The following is a 25,010-nucleotide window of genomic DNA, read 5'->3' on the forward strand; positions in this document are numbered from 1 at the left end:
ATATTATGCCCCTTGTTCCATTGGGTTGGATTGTTCTTAAAATCTTTCATGGAAAAATTACTAGAAATATCTACATGAAAAACATTCCAGGATGTTTTTAAAAATACTGGACTCAATGTTGCCTGGAAATTGATCTTTAGCTCCTTAAAGAATTATTTGCAATTCTGGGAGCCCCAGAGAATGTGTTCCCCATGTTGCACCTTTTCATGGTTCCCACAGTTGCCTCATTAGCCATCTTAATTATAGTGAAAGCAACTTATTGACAAGCCAGAGGGCGATTGCTGTTGGAGAAACTAATTTTATTGGGAATATTAAGTGTGATTGATTGTAACATTTCCATTGGAAAAACCTGGCAAGTTGAATGGAATTCCAGAAGGGACGACTCTAGGCAGGGATCTTCCGTATAAACTTCTGGAACCACATATAGGAGGTAGCTCCACAAAGTCCGTACCTTTCAAATAAAGAAAAGATTGTACCAGAAATGAGAGACAACAGGTTGAGGGTCTAATGACGGATTACTGATACCGTGTTTAATCGCACAGACATGGAGATGGGAAAAGCAAATATAAAGAAATTTCAAAGTCAAATCAGTAGTGAACCCAAAAAGGAACTTCGGGAATATTCTTTTCTCTCCTTTCCCTCTCTCTCTCTTCCCTCCCCCCCCCCAAAAAAAAAATAAGTCAGACAGCATCTGGTGGAAAAGTTGATGTTTAGGGTCAAAACCCTTCATCAGGACTATGGGGGGGGGGGGGGTAAGGAATGCAACCTAGCAGGTTATAGGTGAAAGGGATAAAGGCAATCTTGATATGAGAGGGCAGTGAACCATGGAAGCATGGGAAAAAGGTGAACCAGAGGGAGGGGGTGGTGATGGGGAACAGAGAGGGTAGCCAGAATGGGGGAAAAGTGAGGGGGAGCAATTATAAAAAGTTGGAGAAAACCATGTTCATGCCTACAAGTTTGAGGGTACACAGCTGGATAAAAGGGTTTGCTTGTCCAAACCTGAGTTTGGCCTCAGGCAGCAGAGGTGGCCATGGACAGACATGTTAGAATAGGAAGTTGAAGTGTGTAGCCACAGAGATCCTGCTTTTGTGGCAGAGTGAGGATACTAAACAAAATTGTCCCTTGTGTTGGGTCTCTCTCGGGGCTGCATCTGATACAATGTCTGCCACCAACAGACTTACAGGCCTCACCTGTAAGGACTTTGAGGCCTTAATTGAAGGTGTAGGGGTAGGTCTGGCACTTCACACACTTGCAGGGATAAGTGCCAGGAGTGAGTATCAAGCGGACAAGGGGTGCCACATACAAAGCGATGCCTATGGAAAGTGCAGGAAGCAGAGCCACTGCAGTCAATGTAGCACAGAAAAAGTTGGGGAGCATTGCCAATGTTGAGAGTTCACAGAGTGAGAACCAGTTCTGCCAGCCAGAGGAGGTGATGGTGGAAGGGAACCAGTAAGGGTCTACCATCCAGAAAGAAGCAGAGCTTTAATGCCTTCCTTCGTGGAATGGAAGGGCATTGGGGAACTAGATGTCTATAAAGACGATCTGGGCTATGAAGTGAGGACAGCAAAGAATTTAGAACTTCCTGAGAGCAAAAATTGGCATCTTAAGCAAGAGAAATGGGTATAAAAGAGATGCAAGTTATACATGGCTGACAATCAAGACTGAAATCTTTTCCATGCAGTTCTCTTAAAACCAATGGAATCTTTCAACCCAGTAGCTCCAACTGACCCCTTGACCAATATTGATTCCTGCTGTAATATTTTTTTAAATTATCCATTTATGAAGACATAGGTTTTTGCTGGCAAGGCCTGCAATATTGTCCATCATGGGGTATCCTTGCTGGTAGTGGAAAGGCTTTGGGGTGGCATGACCTGATCCTATACCCTAATGTCAGACCTCCCAGTAACTATTCTGGTAACCTCTGCACTTATAGGCCATTCAGTATCTGCAAAGATCAGCACTTGCAATATCTCCCCTTTGATTGAGATTAGCCTTGGACGGAAACTTAACCTAGGATAACAGTTGTGGTCTTACCAGGTTAGTATGTACTGCAGGTGTTCATTCCTCAAGGTGACCCGGGTCTGCCCGCCAACAGGGCCTCCAGGGACCGTGCTGTCTGTAAGAAACAGTGATACAAATTTCTGCATTATGTGCTCAGATTACCTTAAGGTGCATCACCAGCCATCTGGACTTGAATTTCATCAAAGCTTTAAATTCAGACTAAGAATCCTGCTGCCCCTGGGCTACCACCATTACTGTCACCCACACCATCCTGCTGGGCTGGTTTTCCACCCCACCAGTCAGCGATAAGTTCACCTTGGTCCATTTCGTGAGGAGGAACCAGGAGACCCCATTTTCTTTTCATAGTGATGGGAAGCAGAGGTCCCAGATAGACAAACCATTAAATGAGCAAAGCAAAGACTTAAAGGGGCATGGGTTCCTTTTTTAAGGGAGATGTAATTAGATAGGGGAAAAGTTATGTTCTGTCTACAGAAACTTGGGTGAGGTTGCAGGAGTATTTTGAAAAGCTGGCCATCACAAAGTTTAAAACGAGAAATTGGAAAAAGTGCGAAAGATTTGTTAGTACTGTGAGACTGAGTAGTGTGTAGGATGCACTGGGATGACTTGGACTCTTCTCTCAAAGACTAGATAGGTAGATACTTTATTCATTCCCAAGGGGAAATTCAACATTTTTCCAGTGTCCCATACACTTATTGTAGCAAAAACTAATTACATACAGTATTTAACTCAGTATAAATATGATATGCATCTAAAATCACCCTCCCAAAAAGCATTAATACATAGCTTTTAAAAAGTTCTTAAATAGTTTACTAAAGTGCATTGAGTGGTAACTTAAGCTCAGTCCTAACCCCGGCACTTTAACATGTCTTGCCCCGGTGGTTGAATTGTAGAGCCGAATGGCGCTGGGGAGTAACGATCTCTTCATCCTGTCTGAGGAGCATTGCATTGACAGCAACCTGCCGCTGAAGCTGCTTCTCTGTCTCTGGATGGTGCTGTGCAGAGGATGTTCAGGGTTTTCCATGATTGACCATAGCCTACTCAGCGCCCTCCGCTCTGCCACCGATGTCATACTCTCCAGTTCTGTGCCCACGACAGAGCCCACCTTCCTTACCAGCTTATTAAGACGTGAGGCGTCCCTCCTCTTAATGCTGCCTCCCCAGCACGCCACCACAAAGAAGAGGGCACTCTCCACAACTGACAGTATTATGATGGAGATCTTAAAATCATTAAGTAATTTGACTGGAGATGTTGGAAGCAAAAGTTGTCTTTAAGTGATTTTGACGAACCAAAAATATCCACCAATCCCATTGATGGTGCAGAAGGACATGTCTTCATCATTAAATGAAAGGAATGTGCAAATCTCTACTTCCCAGAGTGGGTGAGATGTATTTGAGTGCTTTATAAACACTCAAAGGGGAAAGGAAAAGGACTTTTTGATGTGATGTGGAGCAGAAACTCTGGCAAGAACCAGTTGAGCTAAATGGCTATGAATTCTATGGTCCCACTTGACAATTCCATTAGATGCAGGATGAAGCACATGTTGGGGCCATAGCGCACAGCAGATTTAACAGCAAAACAAGGGAATGTAGCCGACACACATTCACACCTTGTTACCCATCATAATCTCACTCACAGTTGAAGAATAGGTGGCTCTATCTGTTCAAGTGAAATGACTGGCAGGCTTTTGATAGGTGAGGTGAGTGGCGGCAGGGCTTCTACCTCATCGAGAGACAACAGCAAAAGTAAACTGGAGCTGACCAGGACAGGTACTTACTCACCTGGGCCATTCGCAGCTAGCGTACTTGTGTGATCAGCCGGAGGAGGGGATGTTCTGTACTGCTCTCAGCAATATCAAAGACAGCCACATCCCAAAGGAAAAACATTAAAGGGAGAAAATCATGTGTCATCAAAACTTAAGGCTACCTGAAGCTCTTAGGAATGTCATTTTTGTAAAGTAATTGACGCACTGCAAGCTCTGATAAACATCAATGTCAGAATGACAAGGTCATCCACCACAGTTTGTAGGGATAAATATTAGCTGTGGTCTCCAAGAAATATTTGTCTCTTGAATGTGGAGTTCGGTAACAACAGTGAATACCCAACGTTACTACTACTGCTTTGGATGAAGCACTCCCTCAGTACACCTCTCTTTGACAGTACAAGACTGCCTCCTTTTACCTCTTTGACAATCTGGTGCTCCCTTAAGACTGTGCCTCCAACAGGGCAGCATTCCAACAAAACTCCACTCCCAAATGCACCTTCCCCAACGGAAAGTCGAGAAGAGCTCCCTCACTTCTGCCCCGGTGACAAACAACACGGAGAGATTTGTGTAATAGCTCATGACCAACATGTCTTACCAAAGTCTGCATCAATGAGTATGGGCTCTGTGTTTGCAATCTGTGCCATTGCCTCTACGTCCCGGTAATGCCAGCAGTTCCTCTCAACGTCGTTCTGAGGGGTGAATGGCTTGCGTGTTTCAGTCAGTCGAATGACCCCAACCAGCTCCACCTCATCTGTAATCTAGCAGAGTCGACACATGAATTCCTGAAGATCACCTTCACAGCTCTTCATAGTTACAGAGCCAAGCTAATGATTTCTCACTGCCGCTGTAGAGAGGGTCCCATTAATATCCACCCTGTCCACCGGCAGTCTACAATTCGGGCCTGGCTTCTTTGATCTTAAACCATGTAAAATCCTGTGGGGAAGGACAATAGTCTAGAGTCCTGCTACAGGACTTTGAAGGGTTATGTCTATTGGGGAAGCCCTCCGGCAATCGTGTGTATCGCCCCAGGGGGCCTCACGAGTGGCACTGGCAACGCCCAGCAATTCCCCCGATTTAACCCTAGCCTGATCTCAGGACAATTTACAATGACCAATTAACCCACCATCTGTGGGAGGAAACCAGAGCACCCGGAGGAAACCCATGCAGTCATGGGGAAAACGTACAAACTCCTTACAGGCAGCAGCTGGAATTAGCATTATGCTACCCCGCCACCTCGATGTAAACAATGTTAACATCACTTTAAGTATTGACATTTATAATATTTTGAAGTAAAAATATGATAACAAAATAGAGAATTTTTTTTTTCTTATTTCAAAATCAAGCTTTATTCATAATAATAGAGAAATAATTCCCAAATCTGAAGTCTTTCTGCTAGCCAATGGGGACCCTCTACGTCTCCACTGGTTAAAGGTCCTCAGTGGGGTCCATCGACCCACTGAAGCCCCTCCCATCGAGCTTTCTACCCAGCTCCTGATTCTCCTTTAATGCTCCACCTGCTCCTCACCTGTCCTTTTGTCCTCGTTTCTGGATTGATCTTCCTCTTGGGTACAAAGCCCCTGTTCACAAGAATTCGCACTCTGAAAGGGAAAAAACACAAGCCTGGTTCAGTTGGAGGTCGCAGGCTGATCGATTGGCCGTGAGCTGTGCAGGCAGTCTGAGGGCAAGTGTTCCCCTCCTGCTGTCCCAGGGCGGAGAACTGGGGGATGGGAAAACTTGTACTCTTCACAGTCTGAGCATTCCAGTCAAGCTGCACTAACCCTCTTTGGAGGGTTCAATAGAGGGGGTGTTAAATATACCACATGGTGATCACTGAAACGCAGAATTCAAATAAAGAAAAATCCCAGTACATGGGCACAACCCTGGCATTCAGCAAACATGAACTGGATACCAGCTTTTCCATAGTAGAAATTGCCCTTAAAATATTAGATGTTCAATTTTCTCTTAAACTTTCATATAAAATATAAATAATCTCAATTTGAGTTGTGGAAACTTGGAGAAAAATGGAGGGTGTTTGTGGTTTCTGAACTCTTGGACTCCATGTGAGGGTCTTCTTGTGTTTCTGTGTAACAGGTGCAGGGACAAAGGGTCTTCCTGCAGTTTATTAGAATCAAGGGGCTCAATGGCTTCTCCTTGCCCCGTTCGGAGACTCGGGAGCACGGGGAGCAGCTGTCCGTCTGACCTACCCCAGATCCGTGCAGTCAAATGGTGTGACCACATTGGCGCCGCTGTCTCCGCTGGAAGTCAGGCGCCCTGCCTCTCGTGCCTCCCTGTCCGGGTCCACCAGTGACCGGGGCATGACATAGAGCTCTGTGGAGTGGTCAAACCTCCCGCGTACCCGCACCCGCCGGTACTCCAGCTTCTTCACTTCCAGTCCGCTGCGGGGCACAACACACAACGGTGAGAGCCCTTGTAACCACGGAAACAGCACTAATATAATACACTGCAATTCTAAACCCAGGACCTAAACAATTGCTCATCAGCATGATGGGTCAGTGCACTCTCTTTGGTCCTCTGGATTTAGAGATATTGAAAGAATAATTAACGTGTGAACTGTTGAAAGTCAAAGTTACTTCAAGGGCAAGGGGTCAGAGTTCACCCCTACTCAAAGGCAGGAGATTGAGTTACTCCCTGTCACATGTCAGAATTACTTAATGGGCAAAGCATCATTCATATTTTGGGGTCGAAGGTTAGCTAAGTGGAAAACCTGAAATAATAAGAGGCGGTGCCTGAAATAGTCAGTGGGCCCAGCAGCTTCTGGGGAGAGCAGAGTTGCCATTTCCCGTTTCTTCTGATGAAAGGTCATCAACCTGAAATCTTCACTGCTCCTCTCCCCATGGCTGCTGCCTGACTTGCTGAGTATTTCCAGCATTTCCTGTTCCTAATGTCAAAGTTTTCCTTTCACCCGGGGAAACGTTGGGATGGAGAAGTGTGGGGTAAGTGTTATGCTAGGGAAGGGGCAGCATGGGTCAGTGGAACTCCGGGGGTAAGAACACGGTGGTGACGGGGGAGAGTTTCGTGTCACTTCACAGAAGGAGGATGCTGTCAATTTTACTTACTCCAAGGGAAGAGGCACGGGGTCCAAGTGGCTTCTTTCTTTCAGTTCGTCGATGAGCTGCAGTTTCCATTTCCGACGTTGAACCTATGGGAAGGGTGAGGGTGTCAGAGAGGGACATACAGCCCAATGGGGCAAAGCTCAGCCATGCAACAAGACAGAAGCTTGGTCCTGCACAGGGAACTGAGTGGAGTGGGGCAGTGACACTGACAGGGACAATGAAACATCTCAATGCCCTTCTCCAGCATGGGAATGTCAGCAGGAATTAGTCATACTGTTAGGCGCAGCTCTTCCACCTCCACAGTCACCCTTAATCACAGCTGGCCCCACAGAACACCAAAACCCATCCCAATCCCAGAAACTTCACAATGACTTCCTACTCCCGTTTGGTCCCAGATTCCCACAATGAGCACCGACTCCTGCAAATCACTTCCAACACCCACTCCAATCCTGACCCCCACCTCACAGTAACAGCTCACTGGCAAATTTTTTTTTACATTATGGGACTCACTGATGCCTGTGTGTCCTCGTAAGAGGATTTGAGCGCAAGAGGAGAGATACTTCCTGATGAGGCTGTATACTTTTTTATGCCCTCCCCCAGAAGGGGTACATTTGTGATAGAGCAGGGGATCCCATCCTAGGGTCTATGGACCCCTTGCTGAACGGTATTGGCCCATGGCATAAAAACAGTTGGGAACCCCTGAAAGAGGGAATGCAGTTAAAATTCACGAGACTGATTCCTGAGATGGTCTAGGGCTGCATTCTCTTGAGTTTAGGAGAGTTTGAGAGATGATGCTGTTGAAGCATGCAAAATTATTGTGGGGCCTGACGGGGAGGATGCTCCCCAGGTACCAAGTTCCCAAGTACTGGGCCTAAAGCTCTCAACTGGGAGAAGATGGTGAATTAGTGGAGTTCTCTAACCAAGCGAGAGTGCTGGGGGGTGCACTCACTGAGAGTGATCAAGGTAGAGGTTGACCGAATTTTAAATTTTAAGAGAAACAAGGATTAAGAGTGCCGAGCAGTGGTAAAATGCTATGCTCCACAGGATGAGTGTGAAGGGCCAGAGCAGAGAATGGGAGCCATTCTAGGGCCTGGGTTACCAGAGGGCAGAAGGGTCGGGTCAGGGGAAGCGATGTGGGTATTAACTGGTGGGGAGAAACGTTCAGGAGCTCCTCCTGATGAAGGGCCCAAGATCTGATACACTAACTTCCTCTTTCCACAGAGGCTGCCTGAGCTGCTGAAGAGTTTCCAGGTTATTTCAGATTTCCAGCATCTGCAGTTGTTTGACTTTCGTCAGCCATGATCTGATTACACAGTGGAGCACGGCTCCTGCTTCTATTTCTCATGCTTTCTGACCTGCCACCACCACCAGCCCAAACCCACTTCCCCTGGAACCATCCCATAGTAACAGCAGAAATCTCCCTCAGCTCCATTCAGGGCCCCAAACAGTCCTTCCAGGTGAGGCAACGCTTCACCTGCAAATCTGTTGGTGTTGTCTATGGCGTTTCATGCTCCCAGTGAGGCTCCCCCCATCGGTGAGACCCATTGTAAACCGGGGGGCCACTTCATCAAGCACCTCCGCTCCATCTGCCAAAAGCAGAACGTCCCATTCCCATTCCGACGTGTCAGTCCACGGCCTCCTCTCATTATATGATGAGGCCACGCTCAGGGTGGGGCAGCAAAACCTTATATTCCGTCTGGGTAACCTCCAACCTGATGGCACGAGTATCGATTTCTTTTGGTAAAAAAATTCCCTACCCCTCCCTTCTTCTATTTCCCACTCTGGCCTTTCTATCCTTTCTCACCTGCCTATCACATTCCCCTGGATCCCCTCCTATGGTCCACTCTCCTCTCCTACCAGATTCCTTCCTCTCCAGACCTTGACCTTTCCTACCCACCTGGCTTCACTTATCACCTTCCAGCTATCCTCCTTCCCCTCCCCCCTCCTTTTCATTCTGGTATCTTTTCCTTCCTTTCCTGTCCTGATGAAGGGCCTCAGCCTGATATGTCGACTGTTTATTCATTTTTACAGATGCTGAGTTCCTCCAGCATCTTGTGTCTGCTGCTTTGGATTTCCAGCATTGGCAGAATCTCTCTTGAGAAACTCCACCTGATTCCTGACCACCATGGCTGCTGAAACTCAGCCTAAACCACAAAATGTTTCCCTTAACCCCCACCCCCCCCCCCCCCCGACGTCCCCGTCCGCCCCTTGTACACTTGGCCCAGACCCATCCACAATCCCTCGCCACAGTAGGTGAACATGCACCAAGCTGCTGTGATACCTGCCAGGTTCCAAGACCAAAGGTGGCAACGGGGATCAAAAGCAGGGCCCACTTCAGGAAGGAATCCTCGGTGGCCTCGGAAATGGTTCCTGTGGAGCTGCGTGCCACATGATGCCTCACAACAGTCCCTGAGGGATAAACACAGTCGAGGGTAAAAGCAGGGTCTGGGATCTGAGCTTCAACAACCGAACGGGTCTTCCAAGGATGAAGGGCTCCACAGAAAGGAGTCATATGCTTGGGATAATGATCGATCTATTGGAGCACACTTACTACAGTGCAGGAGGCCATTCGGCCTATCGAGTCTATGTCAGCCCCCCACCAGTCTCATTCATCCACTTTTTTCCCCCTTGCAGTAGATTTTCTCTCACATGACCATCAACACCCCAACACTCTTATCATTTACTTTGGCTGTGAGTTCTCCCTAACCTCTTTCCCTCCCAATATGAACATGTTTGGAAGACGAGAACCCAGAGCAGCCAGGGAAAAGGCATATTGTCGCACGTGGGGTCGGGGTCAAAGGCGAGGCTCCTGGAGCAGTGGGGCAGCAGCACTACCCACTGTGCCATCCCATCAAAGCCACGTCTCTCCGGGAGGCTGGTGACTGACGGGAACTCATTGAATCTCTTTGCAGCAATGGTGGGCTTTTGCAACACAGGGGGAAAAGTGCTGGAATGCTGGGCTCAGGGGGAAAGTGGAGGAGAAGCCAGTGACAAGGGGAGCTTGGCGAACGGTTAAGCTGGCTCAAGATACCACGGAGCTGACTCCTGCCTCTACTTGTTGATGTATCCTCCTCATCCAGTCCACCCCCCCACACCCCCTTCCGATCTCTGACCTCCAGCCTCACAGCCCATGGAGATTCTGCAAAGTTTTAATCACTGCATTCTGCTGTTATTTACCTATGCTCAAAGCCCTGGAGTTACCTCTCTAAATCCCTTCACTTTAAGATACCTCTTAAACACAGTCTCTGCGCTAACATTTGGTGATCTTTCCTAACTCCCCTGCACTATGTCAGACACATCACGTTACAAGGCTTCTCCTTGCTTGGATACATGCTGCTTGCTTACCTTTTGCCTTCTCCCTGGCTAAGCGGCCGTTACTGATGGCTTCTGATGAGCAATTATTCAGTATCTGTGCAATAAAAGAAAAAGAACTGAAGAAAGCCTGAGATCAGTACCTTTGCTCAACTCTCCATCCTCACACTCATAGTCGGTAAGACCAAAGAAATGATTGTGGACTTCAGGAAGGGTAAGACGAGGGGACGCACACCTGTCCTCATAGAGGGATCAGAAGTGGACTGAGTGAGCAATTTCAAGTTCCTGGATGCCAACATCTCTGAGAATCTAACCTGAACCCAACATATCGATGAAACTATAAAGAAGCTAAGACAGCGGCTATATTTTATTAGGAGTTTGAAGAGATTTGGTATGTCACCTAAAACTCTCACACATTTCTAACTGCTTCCATCACCATCTGGTATTGGGCAGGGTTTGGTTGCTACTGCAAATTAAGCTGCAGAGAGCTGTAACCTTAGTCAGCTCCATCATGGGCACTCGCCTCCCTAGTATCCAGGACATCTTCAAGGAGCGATGCCTCAAAAAGGCGGCATCCATCATAAAGGACCTCCATTACCCAGGACATGCCTCTTCTCATTGCTACTATCAGGAAGGAGGTACAGGAGCCTGAAGGCACCCTCTCAATGATTCAGGAACCGCTTCTTCCCCTTTGCCATCTAGAACACTAGAATACTACAGCACAATACAGGCCCTTCAGCCCTCAATGTGGTGCCGACCAATATATGCCTTAAAAGAAGTACTAAACCCACACTATCTTGTAACCCTCTATTTTTCTTTCATCCACATGCCTGTCCAAGAGGCTCTTAAATACCCCTAATGTTTTAGCCTCCACCACCATCCCTGGCAAGTCATTCCAGGCACCCACAACCCTCTGTGTAAAAAACTTACCTCTGATGTCTCCCCTAAACTTCCCTCCCTTAATTTTCTACATAGGCTTTCTGGTGTTGGCTATTCATGCCCTGGGAAACAGGTACTGACTATCCACCCCATCTATGCCTCTCATAATCTTGTAGACCTCTATCAAGTCCCCTCTCATCCTTCTATGCTCCAAAGAGAAAAGTCCCAGCTCTGTTAACCTTGCCTCATAAGACTTGTTTTCCAATCCAGGCAACATCCTGGTAAGTCTCCTCTGCACCCTCTCCATAGCTTCCACATCCTTCCTATAATGAGGTGACCAGAATTGAACACAATACTCTAAGTGTGGTCTCACCAGAGATTTGTAAAGTTGCAACATGACCTCTCTACTCTTGAATTCAATCCCCCTGTTAATGAAGCCTAGTATCCCACAGGCCTTCTTAACTATCCTATCCACCTGTGCAGCAACCTTGAGGGATGTATGGATTTGAACCCCAAGGTCCCTCTGTTCATCCACACTCTTCAATAACTGACCATTAATCCTGTACTCAGTCTTCCGGTTTGTCCTTCCAAAATGCATCACCTCACACTTGTCCGGATTGAACTCCATCTGCCACTTCTCTGCCCAACTAATCTCTGAATGGACATTGAACTCATGAACATTACCTCACTGCATTTTTTGTTATTTCTGCACTACTTAATATACATTCATTCATACTGTAACTCAGTTTTTCCCCCCTCTATTATGTATTGCATTGTACTGCTCCCACAAGTTAACAAATTTCACAACATTTGTTGGCCCTGGTGATATTAACTCTCACACTGATTCCAAGTGTTCAAGTTTGGAAAGAGGCCATTCAGCCCATTGTCATGGTTTGTCTCTTTAAATACCTGTGGGACATGAAGTGGTAGAGTTGTTGTGTTGCAGCTCCAGTCACCCTGGGTTTCAACCCTGACCTCCTGTGCAGTGGGGAGTTTGCATTTTGTCACTGTGATTGGACGGGACCCACTCCCCCACCTGTTCAGGTCTCCTCCCATGTCCCTGGTTGACCTAAACTGTCCTTAGTGGGCGGGTGAGAGTTTGAGTCTGGGGGGGGGGGTTGTTGGGAACGTGGGGAGAATAAATGAGTGGTCGTTGATCAGTGCAACTCTGAGGCCCCTGGGTTTCTAATTCTGCACCCTGTTTCTCCATAGCTACTTACGGCACCAAAACTGTCACACTGGGAAGCTTGGAGAGCTAATCACATTCTCCCAATGAGAACCCATCACCAAACCTGGAGCAATAAAGTGACAACCCAATGACACACCCGAGCCCTGATGGTACACAGTGACAGATCTGTCCATACCAAGTCTAGTCTCGTGGCATGCAGTGACAGGCAAGTATCTACCAGAACTGCACCCATGGTGAAAGCGTCATTAAAGCTGTACCCCTGTGACATACAGAATCAGATGTGTACTTCTCCCTGTGACCACTCATATTGACTGGTATGGGAACACCAATGCCATCATAGGTAAAGCCCTCCGCTCCATTGAGCACATACATCTACGTGGAACGTTGTTGTAGGAAAGCAGCATCCGTCATCGGGAACCCCCACCACCCTGGTCACGCTCTCTTCTTTCTGCTGCCATCAGGACGAAGGTACAGGACCCACACCTATTACCTATTAGCTATTACCTCTCAACCGTCAGGCTCCTGAAGCAATGGAGAAAACTTCACTCACCCCATCACTGAAATGTTCCCACAACCTATGGATTCACTTTCAAGGGCTCTTCATCTCATATTTGTGATATTTATTGCTTTTTTGTGTGTTTGCAGTTTGTTGTATTTTGCACACTGGTTGCCTGGCCTGTTGGGTGTGGCCTTCTACTATGATTATTGGATTTATTGAGCATGCAAATGAACTTCGGGCTTGTATATGGTGACATATGTACTTTGATAATAAATTTACGCTGAATTTTCATATAAGTATTAATAAAACGGAGGAAGCTGGGAAGAATGGATTTCACCTGGGGAATTTAATAAAGTGAACTGCTCACTGTGAAAGCTCCTTTACACCAGGCAGTGAACAGTCCAGCTCTGTGTAGGCGGGGACGCCTGATACAGTGGTCACTGTGTAAGTGAATGAAGTTTCAGTGAGTATACAGCATGCCTATCTACCTTGTTCATGCTATCACCGCAGAGATACAGAACGCACATACGAGTTTTCGGTTCAAATGAGTAGAGTGTCGAATGGCCCACCATCTGAGGTACTTCTCGCCATGGCCAAGACGGGCCTGGCCAAAGAGTGTTACTGAGAGTGCATCACGAGCACTGGGTGTAACTGGGGCAACAGGTAATGAGTGCCTCTGGGGACAGTGAGTGAAATATCTAGCGCCGGCACAGTCACAGTACACAACGAGGAAGACCTCGATGATAGTCGGCAGCTCACAGCCCGAGGTCCCCCGACCCCCGACACAGGACCACACTCACCAGCGACCCGAAGAGCCGCGACCTCCGGACCAGCAGAAACATCTTCCCGAGGAACCGGAAACACAGCCACGGTTCCGGGTTGCACCCAGCGGGAGGGAGGGAGGGAGGGAGGGAGGGAGGCTGAGGCTGGAGCAGCCCGGCTGTCTGTCTCCATCCAGGGCAGCGCTGAACAACGCCTACCCCTCTGCCCAGTTTAATTCTCAATCCCAGGGCTCAGTTAACCACGCTTTGTCTAGTTTGTAAATATGACAGGCGGAGTAGTCCTGACAGTAGGCCATCTGGGCAGGAGATGCAGCCTGGGGTACATTGTTTTTTAACAAAGGGTACCTAACCACCGTCAACCCGAGGTCGCCCAAATTTCAGATCAGATCGTCTGAGACAGAATGAGTGAATCAGACACAATGCTTTGTATTGATCATTGTTAAATTCCCCTAGCGACCCAGTGTTCAATGATCAAGTTCAATTGCTTTTTCACATCCCGAGGTGAATAAATAGAGGACACTTTTTGACAATTGCAGACAAAGGAAGAGTGACTCAGAGTTGTCAGAGTTGGGGATTAATCATTTACGACACATAACAGGGAATATTTCTTTACTTCAGGAGGTGTAAATTTTTGACTAATATAATTCTAGAAGGGTTAATTGAAACTACACAATATTGGAGACTCTCAGCAAATCAGGCCACACCTATAACATGAGAATCAGTTTCAGCAGGTGAAAAGTAACTCACCTTAAGTTAAAATTCTAATCACTGTTCAGTCACCTCTGCTGGAAGCGGTAATGTCTGCAAGGCCTTAGCTTCAAAAGCTTAGTGTTATTGGCCACACATCAAATTCTCAACTTTGGGTGCAGTTCTAGAGGCATTTGATGTCTGAAAGTTCAGATCACTGCAAGGAGGGAAATAATACATACGAGAATTCTTTCCCGCTTTCATAAATTTTGCTGGACGGTTATACATCCTTTATTTTTTGTGGTCAAAGGTAATCATTGACGAATTGGTCTTTTCCCTTTTTTAGTTTTGATTTCGTTTATCCAATGTCTTAGAGACTTATAGTGAAGATTCATTGTATTGATCCTTGGGATGAGGAATGGGCAGTATTTTCTGAAATCTAGTTAAATGAGACCTGATCATTTAAAAAATATAAACGTTAAATGGCTTGACAATAAACTTCTTGGATAGAAAGGATTTTGTACATTCTCCCATGACTGTGTGGCTTTCCTCAGGGTACTCCAGTTTCCACACCATCCCAAAGACGTATAGGTTAGTAGGTTAATCGATCACCCAGGTGTAATTGGGTAACACAGGCTCATTTGGCCTGTTGCCATGCTGTATTTCTAAGTAAATAAATGAAGTTTTCAACTAAGAGTCAGGTTGGGGATTAGTCATTTACGACACATAACAGGGAATATTTCTTTACTTCAGGAGGTGTAAATTTTTGACTAATATAATGCTAGAAGGGTTAATTGAAACTACACAATATTGGGGACTCTCAGCAAATCAGGCCACACATATAACATGAGAATCATTTTCAGCAGGTGAAAAGTAACTCACCTGAAACATCTCTTTGCACTGTATTGTAGCTACTGAGATACAATGCAGAACAGGCCCTTCTGCACCTTTGAACTGTGCCACCAGCAACCTCTGATTTAACCCTATCCTAATCACAGGATTAACCTAATTAATTAACCTACTATCTGGTACATCTTTGGACTGTGGGAGGAAATCGGGGCACCTGTAGGAAACCCGCGCATGCTGCGGGGAGGACGTACAAACTCCTTACAGAGGGTGTTGGGATTTTTGCTATATTTACATTATCAATAATAACTTACAATTAATTCAAGGGTTAATCCATTTGCAACTGTTGCTAAACCTAACTACACACATGGTATTCTGTTTTTATCTGCCAGTCACTGGGATTTTGCACACAAAAGACTGTAGATGCTCAGTTTTTAAGTATGTTCAAGCCTGCTGAGAAATGCTTTGCGCATCGGGGGAAACAAGGCTTGTGGGAAGATGTACAATACTGAAAGCTAACCAAATTTTCATGTAAGTATGAAGGGCAATGTGACCCACCCTGGGCCCAGTTAGTTTTTCATTTTCTTCCCAATGATGGCATAATATATTAAAATGACAAAATGTTTCTGTATTTATGTACTAAATTCACCAAAGATTGGTGAAATGAGCAAAAAATTGAAATGAAAAGTCAGAAGAAAATATGAAATAGTGTAGGTGAATCATTGTCAACTTATGTGTATAAAATGGACCTAGGGAAAGGGAAAAAGAGCAAAGGAAAGTTTGGCTACACACTTCTCTGCCACTTTCGCAAAATAACCATAATGTGTAAAATCACATCTCTTCATGGTTCATTGGGAGGAGATAATCTGTTTCCATCTTTTCTTCATTAGTTCAAATTTTCCATGTTAAATACTGAATTCGTGCAACCCAGTTTACACGTGCATCCAAACTCATTTCACATTCTTTCAGTCTGTTTGGTCAGGATATTTGCTGCTGCTTGCTCCATTCACCCGTCTCACAAGATGCACCACGCTGTTTCCACTTCGCTCGGTCAACTTAACATACGTATAAATGGGGAAAAAAACACTTCTTTCTAATGATAGGGTCTATTCATTGCCTGTCATGAGATAATCATTATATATACCTTATTCATAATAACTTCCAACTACTCCAACCAACATGTGTATTTGACTGTCCCATTCTTCTCATATCCTGATAACGCAAAATAAGCTTTCTGTTATGTTATGGCTGGGATGAAACCATGAGATAACAAGCATAACCTCAACGGTATTCTTAAAACATTTTTTACATTTTCAGTATGTTTTTTATCAAGACGTGTACTCGCTCCTGCTCTTCCTTTGTTCATCAAAGGGTGACTAAGGAGAAAGTGTCCAACAACCATCATCGGTGAAGTTATCGGTCCGCATTGCAGAGGCTGCAGATTTCTACACCAACGCCTACCGTCTGTTTGACTGCGGGAATGCTGGAAGAGTTGAAATGTTATCTCATCTTCCCAGAGACTGCATTTAGAATGATTGAGTTCATGGCTTTAGGCATCTTCAGTTGGGAATCTATAGCTCTTGTGATCCACAAAATTTTAGAATTACAGCTCTGGGAGCTCACAGTGTTTTGATTCACAACATTTACAATATTTCTGTTCCTTTCTTGCCGTTGTCAAACAATAAATGTCTGTGGGAACGGAATCTACTTGCATTCCACTTCAGCTTTGTTTTATTTTCTGCTTTTGACTTCTTTTGGTCCATTTGTAATTTTGTTAATTGATTTCAAGGGAAACAAAAAAAAATGTGTGCAATATTACTGATGGGTATCATGAGATGCGTGAGAGCCTCAAACGCAACATCAGGTCTTTAAACTCTTTGGTATATTCACTTCTCATTGAAACCTACCGAATGTTGAAAGGATTAGATAGGATGTATGCAGAGAGGATGTTTCCTCTGGTGGGCGTATCCAGAACTGAGCCTCAAATTTGAGGGGAGACCATTTAGAACAGAGGTAAGTAGTAGTGAATCTATGGGATGCTCTGCTGCAGACTGCGGTGGAGGCCGAGTCTGTGGGTATACTTAAGGTGGAAGTTGATTGTTTCCTGATCAGTCAGGGCATCAAGGGATACGGCAAAAGGGGTTTGGGGTTGAGTGGGTTCCAGGATCAGCCATGATGGCCTAATTCTGCTCCTATGTCCTATATTAACAAAGGAAGTTAAATTTCACAATTTTCGGGGGCATTTCCTCTGCCGTGTAATGCCAAGGGAGTGCAATCATGTGCAGTGTACATTAGAATCATGATTTCTGGATTCTGAAACCATGCACCCATTGTTATGCCATGGAGAAGCACAAACCATAATACAGTAAAACTGGGATATTCCATGGCACTTTTGGGTCAGGAATTTAATTGGTTCTGCATGTGGCTCACTCTTTCAGTTCTTTCACTATAAATGGATCTGAGAACAGCATTGTGAACATTGCATGGGTAATTCTGTAGCTGGATTTAAAATTGAGGCTCATGCATGCTTTGACTCTGCTTAAATTCACTGATTTTACTGAAAAAAATCTACTGTGTGACTTGTTATACTATGTATGAAATAAATGTGTTGAAATAATATGAGTAACTTCCCCTCCTTTCTTCTGTACCCTGTTCTGACCTTCTCGCCTGCCTATCATTTACTCCTTCTCTTTCTCCTATGGTCCACTCTCCTCTCCTATCAGGTTCCTTCTTCTGCAGCCCTTGACCTTTCCAACCCATCTGGCTCCACCTATCACCTTCCAGCAAACCTCCTTCTCCTCCCCTCACCTTTTTTTTTATTCTGGCATCTTCCTCCTTCTTTCTCAGTCCTGAAGAAAGTTTTTGGTGTGAAACATCAACTCCTTATTCATTTCTGTTGATGCTGCCTGCCCTGCTGAGTTCCTCCAGCATTTTGTGTGTATTGCTTTGGATTTCAAGCATCTGCAGATTTTCTCGTGTTTATGACTAATATTTGATAGTTTGGAAAATCTGCTGCTGTAGTACAATCAAAGTGCTAAGGATTATCAGAATGTTCCTATATCCTAATTTGGGTCTAATTTGGCCTTCAAGTCATGGGGTAATGGAGTTGATTGATTGAGACACACATCTTTGGGTCATCAAGTAGCATGAGGTGGGTAGGTTGAGCAGGGATCATGGTGCACCCTGTAAGGAATGAAGCATTTATCATTGAGATGAGATGCCAAGTATTGGGTCTGAGATGATTCATGGCATTGCCTTCTTGCAAACTAACCAGACCCCACAGCTGAATGGTGTAATTTAAACAGAAATAGGGCTGCAAACATGAGATCCTCCCCACTGATTTCCCTCCTGGTACTTTTCTTCACAAGCGGACCAAGTGCCTCAGCTGCCCCTACATCTCCTCTCACTACCATTTAGGGCCCCAAACAGTTCTTCCAGTTGAGGCAACACTTCACCTGCAAGTCTGTTGTGGGTCATCAACTGTATCCAGTGCTCCCAGTGTGGCCTCCTGTACATCGGTGAGACCCAATGTAGATCGGGAGACTGCTTCACCAAGTGCTTGAAGGTGCCTTCATTGTCTGTACAAAAAGTGGGATCTCCTGGTGGCAACCCATTTCAATTCTACTTCCCATTCCCATTCCGACATGTCAGTCTCCTCTACTGCCGCAATGAGGCTACACTCAGGTTGAAGGAGCAACTCCTTATATTCCATTGAGGTAGCCTCCAACCTGATGGCATGAACACCAATTTTGTGAACTTCCAGCAATTGCACCCCCCCACCCATCGTTCCACCTTTCCTGTTTTCTTCTCTCACCTCCCTCTGGTGCTCCTCTCCCTTCCCTTTCTTCCATGATCTTCTGTTCTCTCCTATCAGCTTCCCCCTCCTCCAGCCCTTTATTTCTTTCACCAATCAACTTCCCAGCTCTTTACTTCACCCCTCCCCATCTTCCAGTTTCACCTATCACCTGCACCTTGTACTCTTTCCTCCCCTTCCTTTCCAGTCCTGATGAAGGGTTTCGGCCCAAAATCTCTTTTACATAGGTGCTGCCTGGCCTGCTGAGTTCTTCCAGCATTTTGTGTGTGTGTCGTTAAGGAATAGGGCTGATCCTGAGTTGTCTCAAATATATATTCATATCAAAACACTTCAGCATCTTGCCAGTCTTGGCTTTCACGTGCCTTGCATTCTCTGTGTTAGTCCATCAAACACATGGTGGAGTGCATTGCAATTTACCCAAGTGAGCTCTGTGTGCACAAAGTTTCCAATCAGCAATTAGCTATCAGATAACAAAAAGCAATGGGTCAATTTGCTGCAGAAAATTATAGGACTTCCAGTCCCCAGTATCTGTCCAATCTCACAGATGACGATCAGCTACTGAGCTACAGCTGACAAAAATTAAACCTTGTTTCTGCCCTATCAGATGATAATAAATAGAAAGCCACTGTTCTTAAGTAGGTTAGGGAATAAACTTTTCACCTTCATGCTCTAACAATTTTGGGATGAAATCCCAAACTTTAAGGCTTTAATCAAATAATTGTAGTCGGCTCCAAACATCTTCAGATACATCAACAGGTATAAGTGATTGATATTCTTCATTTATTAATGTACAAATATATGAATTAGCAACAGGAGTAGGTTACTTGCCCCCTCAAGCCTGGGTTTGGGATTTTACTTGCCCCCTCAAGCCTCAGTTTGGGAGTTTACTTCAACACGTACAAACAAGCTGGAGGAACTCAGCTGGTCGGGCAGCATCCGTTGAAAGGAACAGTCAACGTTTTGGGCCGAGACCCTTCATCAGGACTCAAGAAGGAGGGGGCAGGGGCCCCATAAAGAAGGTGGGTGGAGGGTGGAAAACCAATCAGAGGAAAGATCAAGGGGTGGGGGAGGGGAAGCAGGGAGGGGATAGGCAGGAAAGGTGAAGAAGGAATCTAAGGGGAAAGCACTATGGGTAGTAGTAGAAGGCAGAATCATGAGAGAGGTGATAGGCAGCTAGAAGAGGAGACAGTGGGATGGGGGAAGGGAGAGGGAGGGAATTACCGGAAGTTGGAGAATTCGATGTTCATGCCAAGGGGCTGGAGACTACCCAGACAGTAGATGAGGTGTTGCTCCTCCAACTGGAGTTTGGCCTCATCATGGCAGTAGAGGAAGCCGTGTATGGACATATCCAAATGGGAATGTGAAGCAGAGTTGAAGTAGGTAGCAACCAGGAGATCCTGTCTGTGGTGGCGGATGGAATAGAGGTGCTCGACAAAGCAGTCCTCCAATCTGTGTCGGGTCTTGCCGATGTAGAGGAGGCTGCACCGGGAGCACGGGATGCAATAGATTACCCCAACAAGTGAAGTTTTGCCTCACCTAGAAGGACTGTTTGGGGCCCTGAATGGTGGCAAGAGAGGAGGTGTAGGGACAGGTGTAGCACCTACTCTTGCTTATACTTATGCTTACGCCTACACTTACTTGCCCCCTCAAGCCTGGGTTTGGAGTTTACTTGCCCCCTTACTGCTGCTCTAAATTCAATTCTGCGTTCCCCCTTCGTGGGTAACCTTTCACCTATTTGCTTATAAGTATCTATTCCATCTATTGATCTTCGTCTACAAAGGCTTTGCTTTATTATCCTTTGAGAGAAAAAGAAATGCCTTTTTTGTCTTAATTGAGCAACCCCTTATTTTAAACAGTGATTTCTAGTTCTAGATTCTCCAGTACGAGGAAATTTCCTTTTCTCAGTCACCCCTCAGGATTTAATATGTTTCAATCATGTCCTGTCTTACTCCAGTGGATATAAGCCTAACTGGTCCAACCTTTTGTCAAAAGACAATCTGCTCATTCAAAGTAGAGTACATTTATTATCAAAGTATGTATAAATTATACAACCGTGAGATTTGTCTCAAAACAAGAAACCTGAAAGAACCCATTAAAAAAAGGCTAACAAACACCCGAAGTGCCGAGAGAGGGAAAAAAAACAAATTGTGCAAACAATAAAGGTAAGCAACAGCATTTGGATTGTAAGTGAGTCCATGGACACAAAGCCTGGAGCAGATCGAACAGGCCAACAGCTTCAGCCTCAGTTCATCGCTTTCATTCAAGGTACTGGTGTAGAGAATCTCTGAATTGCTTTCTTCCTTAAATATTGAGACCTATACTCCTTCTTTAAAGAGTATTAATACTCCAAAAATAGTCTAGCTGAGGCAAAACCTTGTTGTATTTGCATTCAGTTCCTCAAGCAACACACATTCTGCTAGTTTCCCTCAATGCTAACCGCTTGTGAATCACCATTATGTAACAAGCTTTTTAAAAAATCTCACTGTAGGTACTAAGCACCTGAGAGCAATGCAATTATATCTGTTGGGAGTGATGGTTAAGATGATCTTATCTCAGAATCAGAATCAGGTTTATCACTGGTATATGATGTGAAATTTGTTAACTTTCAGCAGCAGTTCAATGCAACACATAATCTAGCAGAGAGAGAAATGATAATAAATAAAATAATAATAAACGCATAAATAAATTACATATATTGAACAGATTATTTAAAATGTGTAAAAACAGAAATACTGTATATTAAAAAAGTGAGGTAGTGTCCAAAGCTTCAAAGTCCATTCAGGAATCGGATGGCAGAGGGGAAGAAGCTGTTCCTGAATCGCTGAGTGTGTGCCTTCAGGCTTCTGTATCTCCTACCTGATGGTAACAGTGAGAAAAGGGCATACCTTGGGTGCTGGAGATCTTTAATAATGGACGCTGTCTTTCTGAGACACCGCTTCCCAAAGATGTCCTGTGTACTTTGTAGGCTAGGTCAAAGATGGAGCTGACTAGATTTACAACCTTCTGCAGCTTTTTTTGGTCCTGTGCAGTAGCCCCTCCATACCAGACAGTGATGCAGCCTGTCAGAATGCTCTCCACAGTACAACTATAGAAGGTTTATTTTTTCATTCTGTGTAAAAATTGTGTAATTACAGACAAAAATCACTTTTCTTTTTTCTATAATCTAGTAATTAGCTAATTGTTCTGACATCACATAGAAATATTGTAAAATCATACAGTGCTGTGCAAAAGTCTTAGAGAGATATATATACTTAGAGCTAGGGTGTCTAAGATTTTTGCATAGTACCATAATAATTTTATGTATTGTACTACTGCAAAAAAAAAACAAATTTCAATGACATGTGAATGATGATAAACCTGATTCTGATTGGGGTCTCTATTATGGACTGAGAGTGGGAAGAGGGCAGGGAGAGGGGAATCACAGTTGGGGAAACGGGGAAGGGAGAGGGGAGGGAGCTGAAAGCACTAGAGAGACATTCTGTAATGATTAATAAACCAATTGTTTGAAATCAAATGGTCTTGCCTGGTGTCTCAGGGCTGAGTGTATCTGTACCCACACCACCCTACACCCCTGGCACTCATTCTGTCATTCACCCCTCAACCCTCCCATGGCACTCCACCCTTGTGCTTCCCAACATGTTTTGCTCCTGCCAGATTTATGAACTCGCTCTCCACTCCACATTGACAAATACTGTACTGTGGAAAGGTCTTAGGCACCTGTGCCAAGCAAGGGGTCCATTAAAAGCACTGTTCAATTAGTTTTCTTTGCTTACCCTTTCCCTCTATCCCTGGAGGTTGTGGCTTCCTACTTTTCTGAGGATGGGTTGTTAAATTATTTAACAACTCCCATTCTGTGCCCCCTCCCCCCTCAGGCTGGAAAGACTATTATAATCTTGTAAAATCCAACTGGTTTGCTGATGCACCTTTGGAAAAGGAATCTGTAACCTTTAGGAAGAAGCACAGTCGCTGTTTCTGGCCGACAAAGGGTCTCGTCGAAATGTCAGGACTGACAAAGGGTCTCATCGAAATGTCGACTGTGTTTCTTCCTATAGATGCTGCCTGGCCTGCTGCGTTCCACCAGCATTTTGTGTGTGTTGCTTGAATTTCCAGCATCTGCAGATTTCCTCGTGTTTGCATCTGTAACCTTTCCCTGTTTTGGCCTGCATAATCCTGACATTAGTAATAGGCTGACTCCTAATTCCCCTCCAAAATGTCCTAGGAAGCTAATTGGTTGCCTGAAAGGAGATTTAGATTAACGGCATACATCTTGAGTTATGTTGGAGATCAGCCTTGATTTTACACAAAGATGGAGCAGGACTGGGAGATCCAATGCCTCCTCTTCATCCTCTTGTTTTACATGTTCTCAATCTATACTTATTAAACCTTCTGTCAGGGGAAATTCTTTCTCCTTATCTACCCACTTTTAAATCTTAATTTTGTTAATAATCTTCACTTAACTTTCCCTACTCTAAGGAAAAGAGCCCAGCTGAGGCCCTCATTAACACCCACAAAGAGCATGACGGCTGTTGAAAAGGTCTGTCTAACAGCTATGGGTTACAGAGCATGAGAAGACTGGGCATGTGTCATATTCTAGCATTTTTTATCATTCCTATTTTAATACTGAAGAATGGATCAAAGCCTATACCTATTTCAGTGATTAATAGCCTCATGAAGAATGAGGAGAGTCTAATGTAATCTTGGATCAGTAATTGTGGCACTGTATGTTTACCCTGGCTGTATCTCACTCTCTTAGGTGAATATCTGGCAGAATGTTTGCAGAACAGCTTTTCCGGGCTTAGAACAATGTATGACTCGATATTTAAACCAGGATCAAGGTAAGAAGACAGATGCATCCTGAAACAAAATTGAAGAAATATACAGGTTATTGACAAGTTGAGCAGTGTTAAAGACAACTGTGATCTAGGGCTTTATAAATAGATGCCTTGGGTGAGAATACATAAGTATCTTAAACTTTTTTAGATCATCGCAGTATTGTAGACATTCTCACTTGGCTGGATAATGCAATAGGAAAGCGGTGAGGTCAGCTATGACAAAGTCTGTAGGCAGGTCAAGAAAATTGATAAGGGAAATAGATAAATGTGCTTAGGATGTAATTTCTCAATTTGTTAAGGGCATTTTAATGCTGTGGCAGGTGTAGATAGCTCAAAGGAGATCTTATAGGAAACCAGGATTCATTTATGTTAAGTAACATGTTCAACAGTGGAGGTGGACATGCATTAGTTCAGCTTAGAGAAGTCAAGGATGTTTTCCATTTTCCATGAAATGCCCTCAATGTAAGTTAACACAAGACCAGAAAGTTAAGGTTTTATAGTACAATTTTAAAACTGGGTGGGAGTGGTTGGTTACAATTAAAGAGAATATACCAGAAAGTCAAGGAAAGAGGTTTGGCTGATACATCTGCACTCCTGTCCATAAACTCTGGATGCCTCACTCTCAAGCAGCTGGCCAAGTTGTTTTTCAAACTATTTATGCAATCAGAGTCTGCCACCTTTCGTATGTACTGTTACAATCACGAAGAATATCTAAGTGAAAGAAATGAGCTCATTTGCCCTTCCGATTTTAAATCTGTGATACCTGATGGGGACCTCACCAGAGTGAATGGTTATTAATGAGGAGAGCATTTTAATGCAAATGGATCTGAGGGAGCGAGTTGTTAGCTAATGAGAACTTTAATGTTACGTTCTACAAATAGCTAACTAAATGCCTATTTTAGTGTTCCTGAGCTGCAGCTGGGTTAGAGCTGTTTGTTTGTGTTATCTCCTGGTGCAAATATTTCAGATTCTACCTGATTTAGTCTCAACTTAGTGTTGTGCTTGTGCAATGCCTAGAAATGATTTTAAAGTATATATTAAGCATCATGATCTCTCTGAATGGCAGAATAGTAGCCCAGAGGACCTGAAAGTCCTGTTGCTATGTACCTGATAATGAAATGGCGTCTCCTAGGAATTAACTGAAAACCGAGGGGAACCTGTTGCATTGAGTTTACAACAAAGTCGACCCCCAATCTGACAATCTCTGCAATTCAATGCTGATAATAAAGAACATTTAAGAAATTAATTCATAAGTACAGTGTAATGCAAGCAAAACTACAAATAACTTATATTTGTATTGTACATGGCAAGA

The 25,010-nt window shown here is 44.6% G+C and overlaps 1 protein-coding gene and 1 long non-coding RNA gene across 2 annotated transcripts; one reads left to right on the top strand and one right to left on the bottom strand.

Annotated features, from left to right (window-relative positions):
- Nucleotides 1–278: 278 nt before the first annotated feature.
- Nucleotides 279–13,625, bottom strand: LOC132407545 (surfeit locus protein 1). The gene is made up of 9 exons (XM_059994239.1): nt 13,538–13,625; nt 10,204–10,267; nt 9,140–9,267; nt 6,862–6,944; nt 5,989–6,180; nt 5,310–5,382; nt 4,380–4,542; nt 2,035–2,116; nt 279–451 (listed from the first exon to the last, which is right to left on the bottom strand). Exons 1-9 carry the CDS (start codon nt 13,577–13,579, stop codon nt 385–387), a joined length of 894 nt encoding a protein of 297 aa, XP_059850222.1. The 5' UTR covers nt 13,580–13,625; the 3' UTR covers nt 279–384.
- An 848-nt stretch (nt 13,626–14,473) lies between these two features.
- On the top strand, nt 14,474–16,714 carry LOC132377506 (uncharacterized). Its single transcript, XR_009506661.1, has 3 exons — nt 14,474–14,516; nt 15,445–15,583; nt 16,370–16,714. It is a non-coding gene; the product is annotated as an uncharacterized LOC132377506 (long non-coding RNA).
- Nucleotides 16,715–25,010: the final 8,296 nt, after the last annotated feature.

Source organism: Hypanus sabinus, chromosome 18 (assembly GCF_030144855.1).
Source record: "Hypanus sabinus isolate sHypSab1 chromosome 18, sHypSab1.hap1, whole genome shotgun sequence".
Lineage (NCBI taxonomy): Eukaryota > Metazoa > Chordata > Chondrichthyes > Myliobatiformes > Dasyatidae > Hypanus > Hypanus sabinus.

Bases quoted from the DNA above. Each gene is read 5' to 3' on its own strand.
- LOC132407545 (XM_059994239.1), bottom strand. From the start codon at position 13,579: ATGTTTCTGCTGGTCCGGAGGTCGCGGCTCTTCGGGTCGCTG. The intron at 10,268-13,537 runs GTGAGTGTGGTC...TTTATTGCACAG, and splicing joins CGCGGCTCTTCGGGTCGCTG to ATACTGAATAATTGCTCATC. The intron at 4,543-5,309 runs GTGAGGAGCAGG...CGACTCTGCTAG, and splicing joins AAACGAGGACAAAAGGACAG to ATTACAGATGAGGTGGAGCT.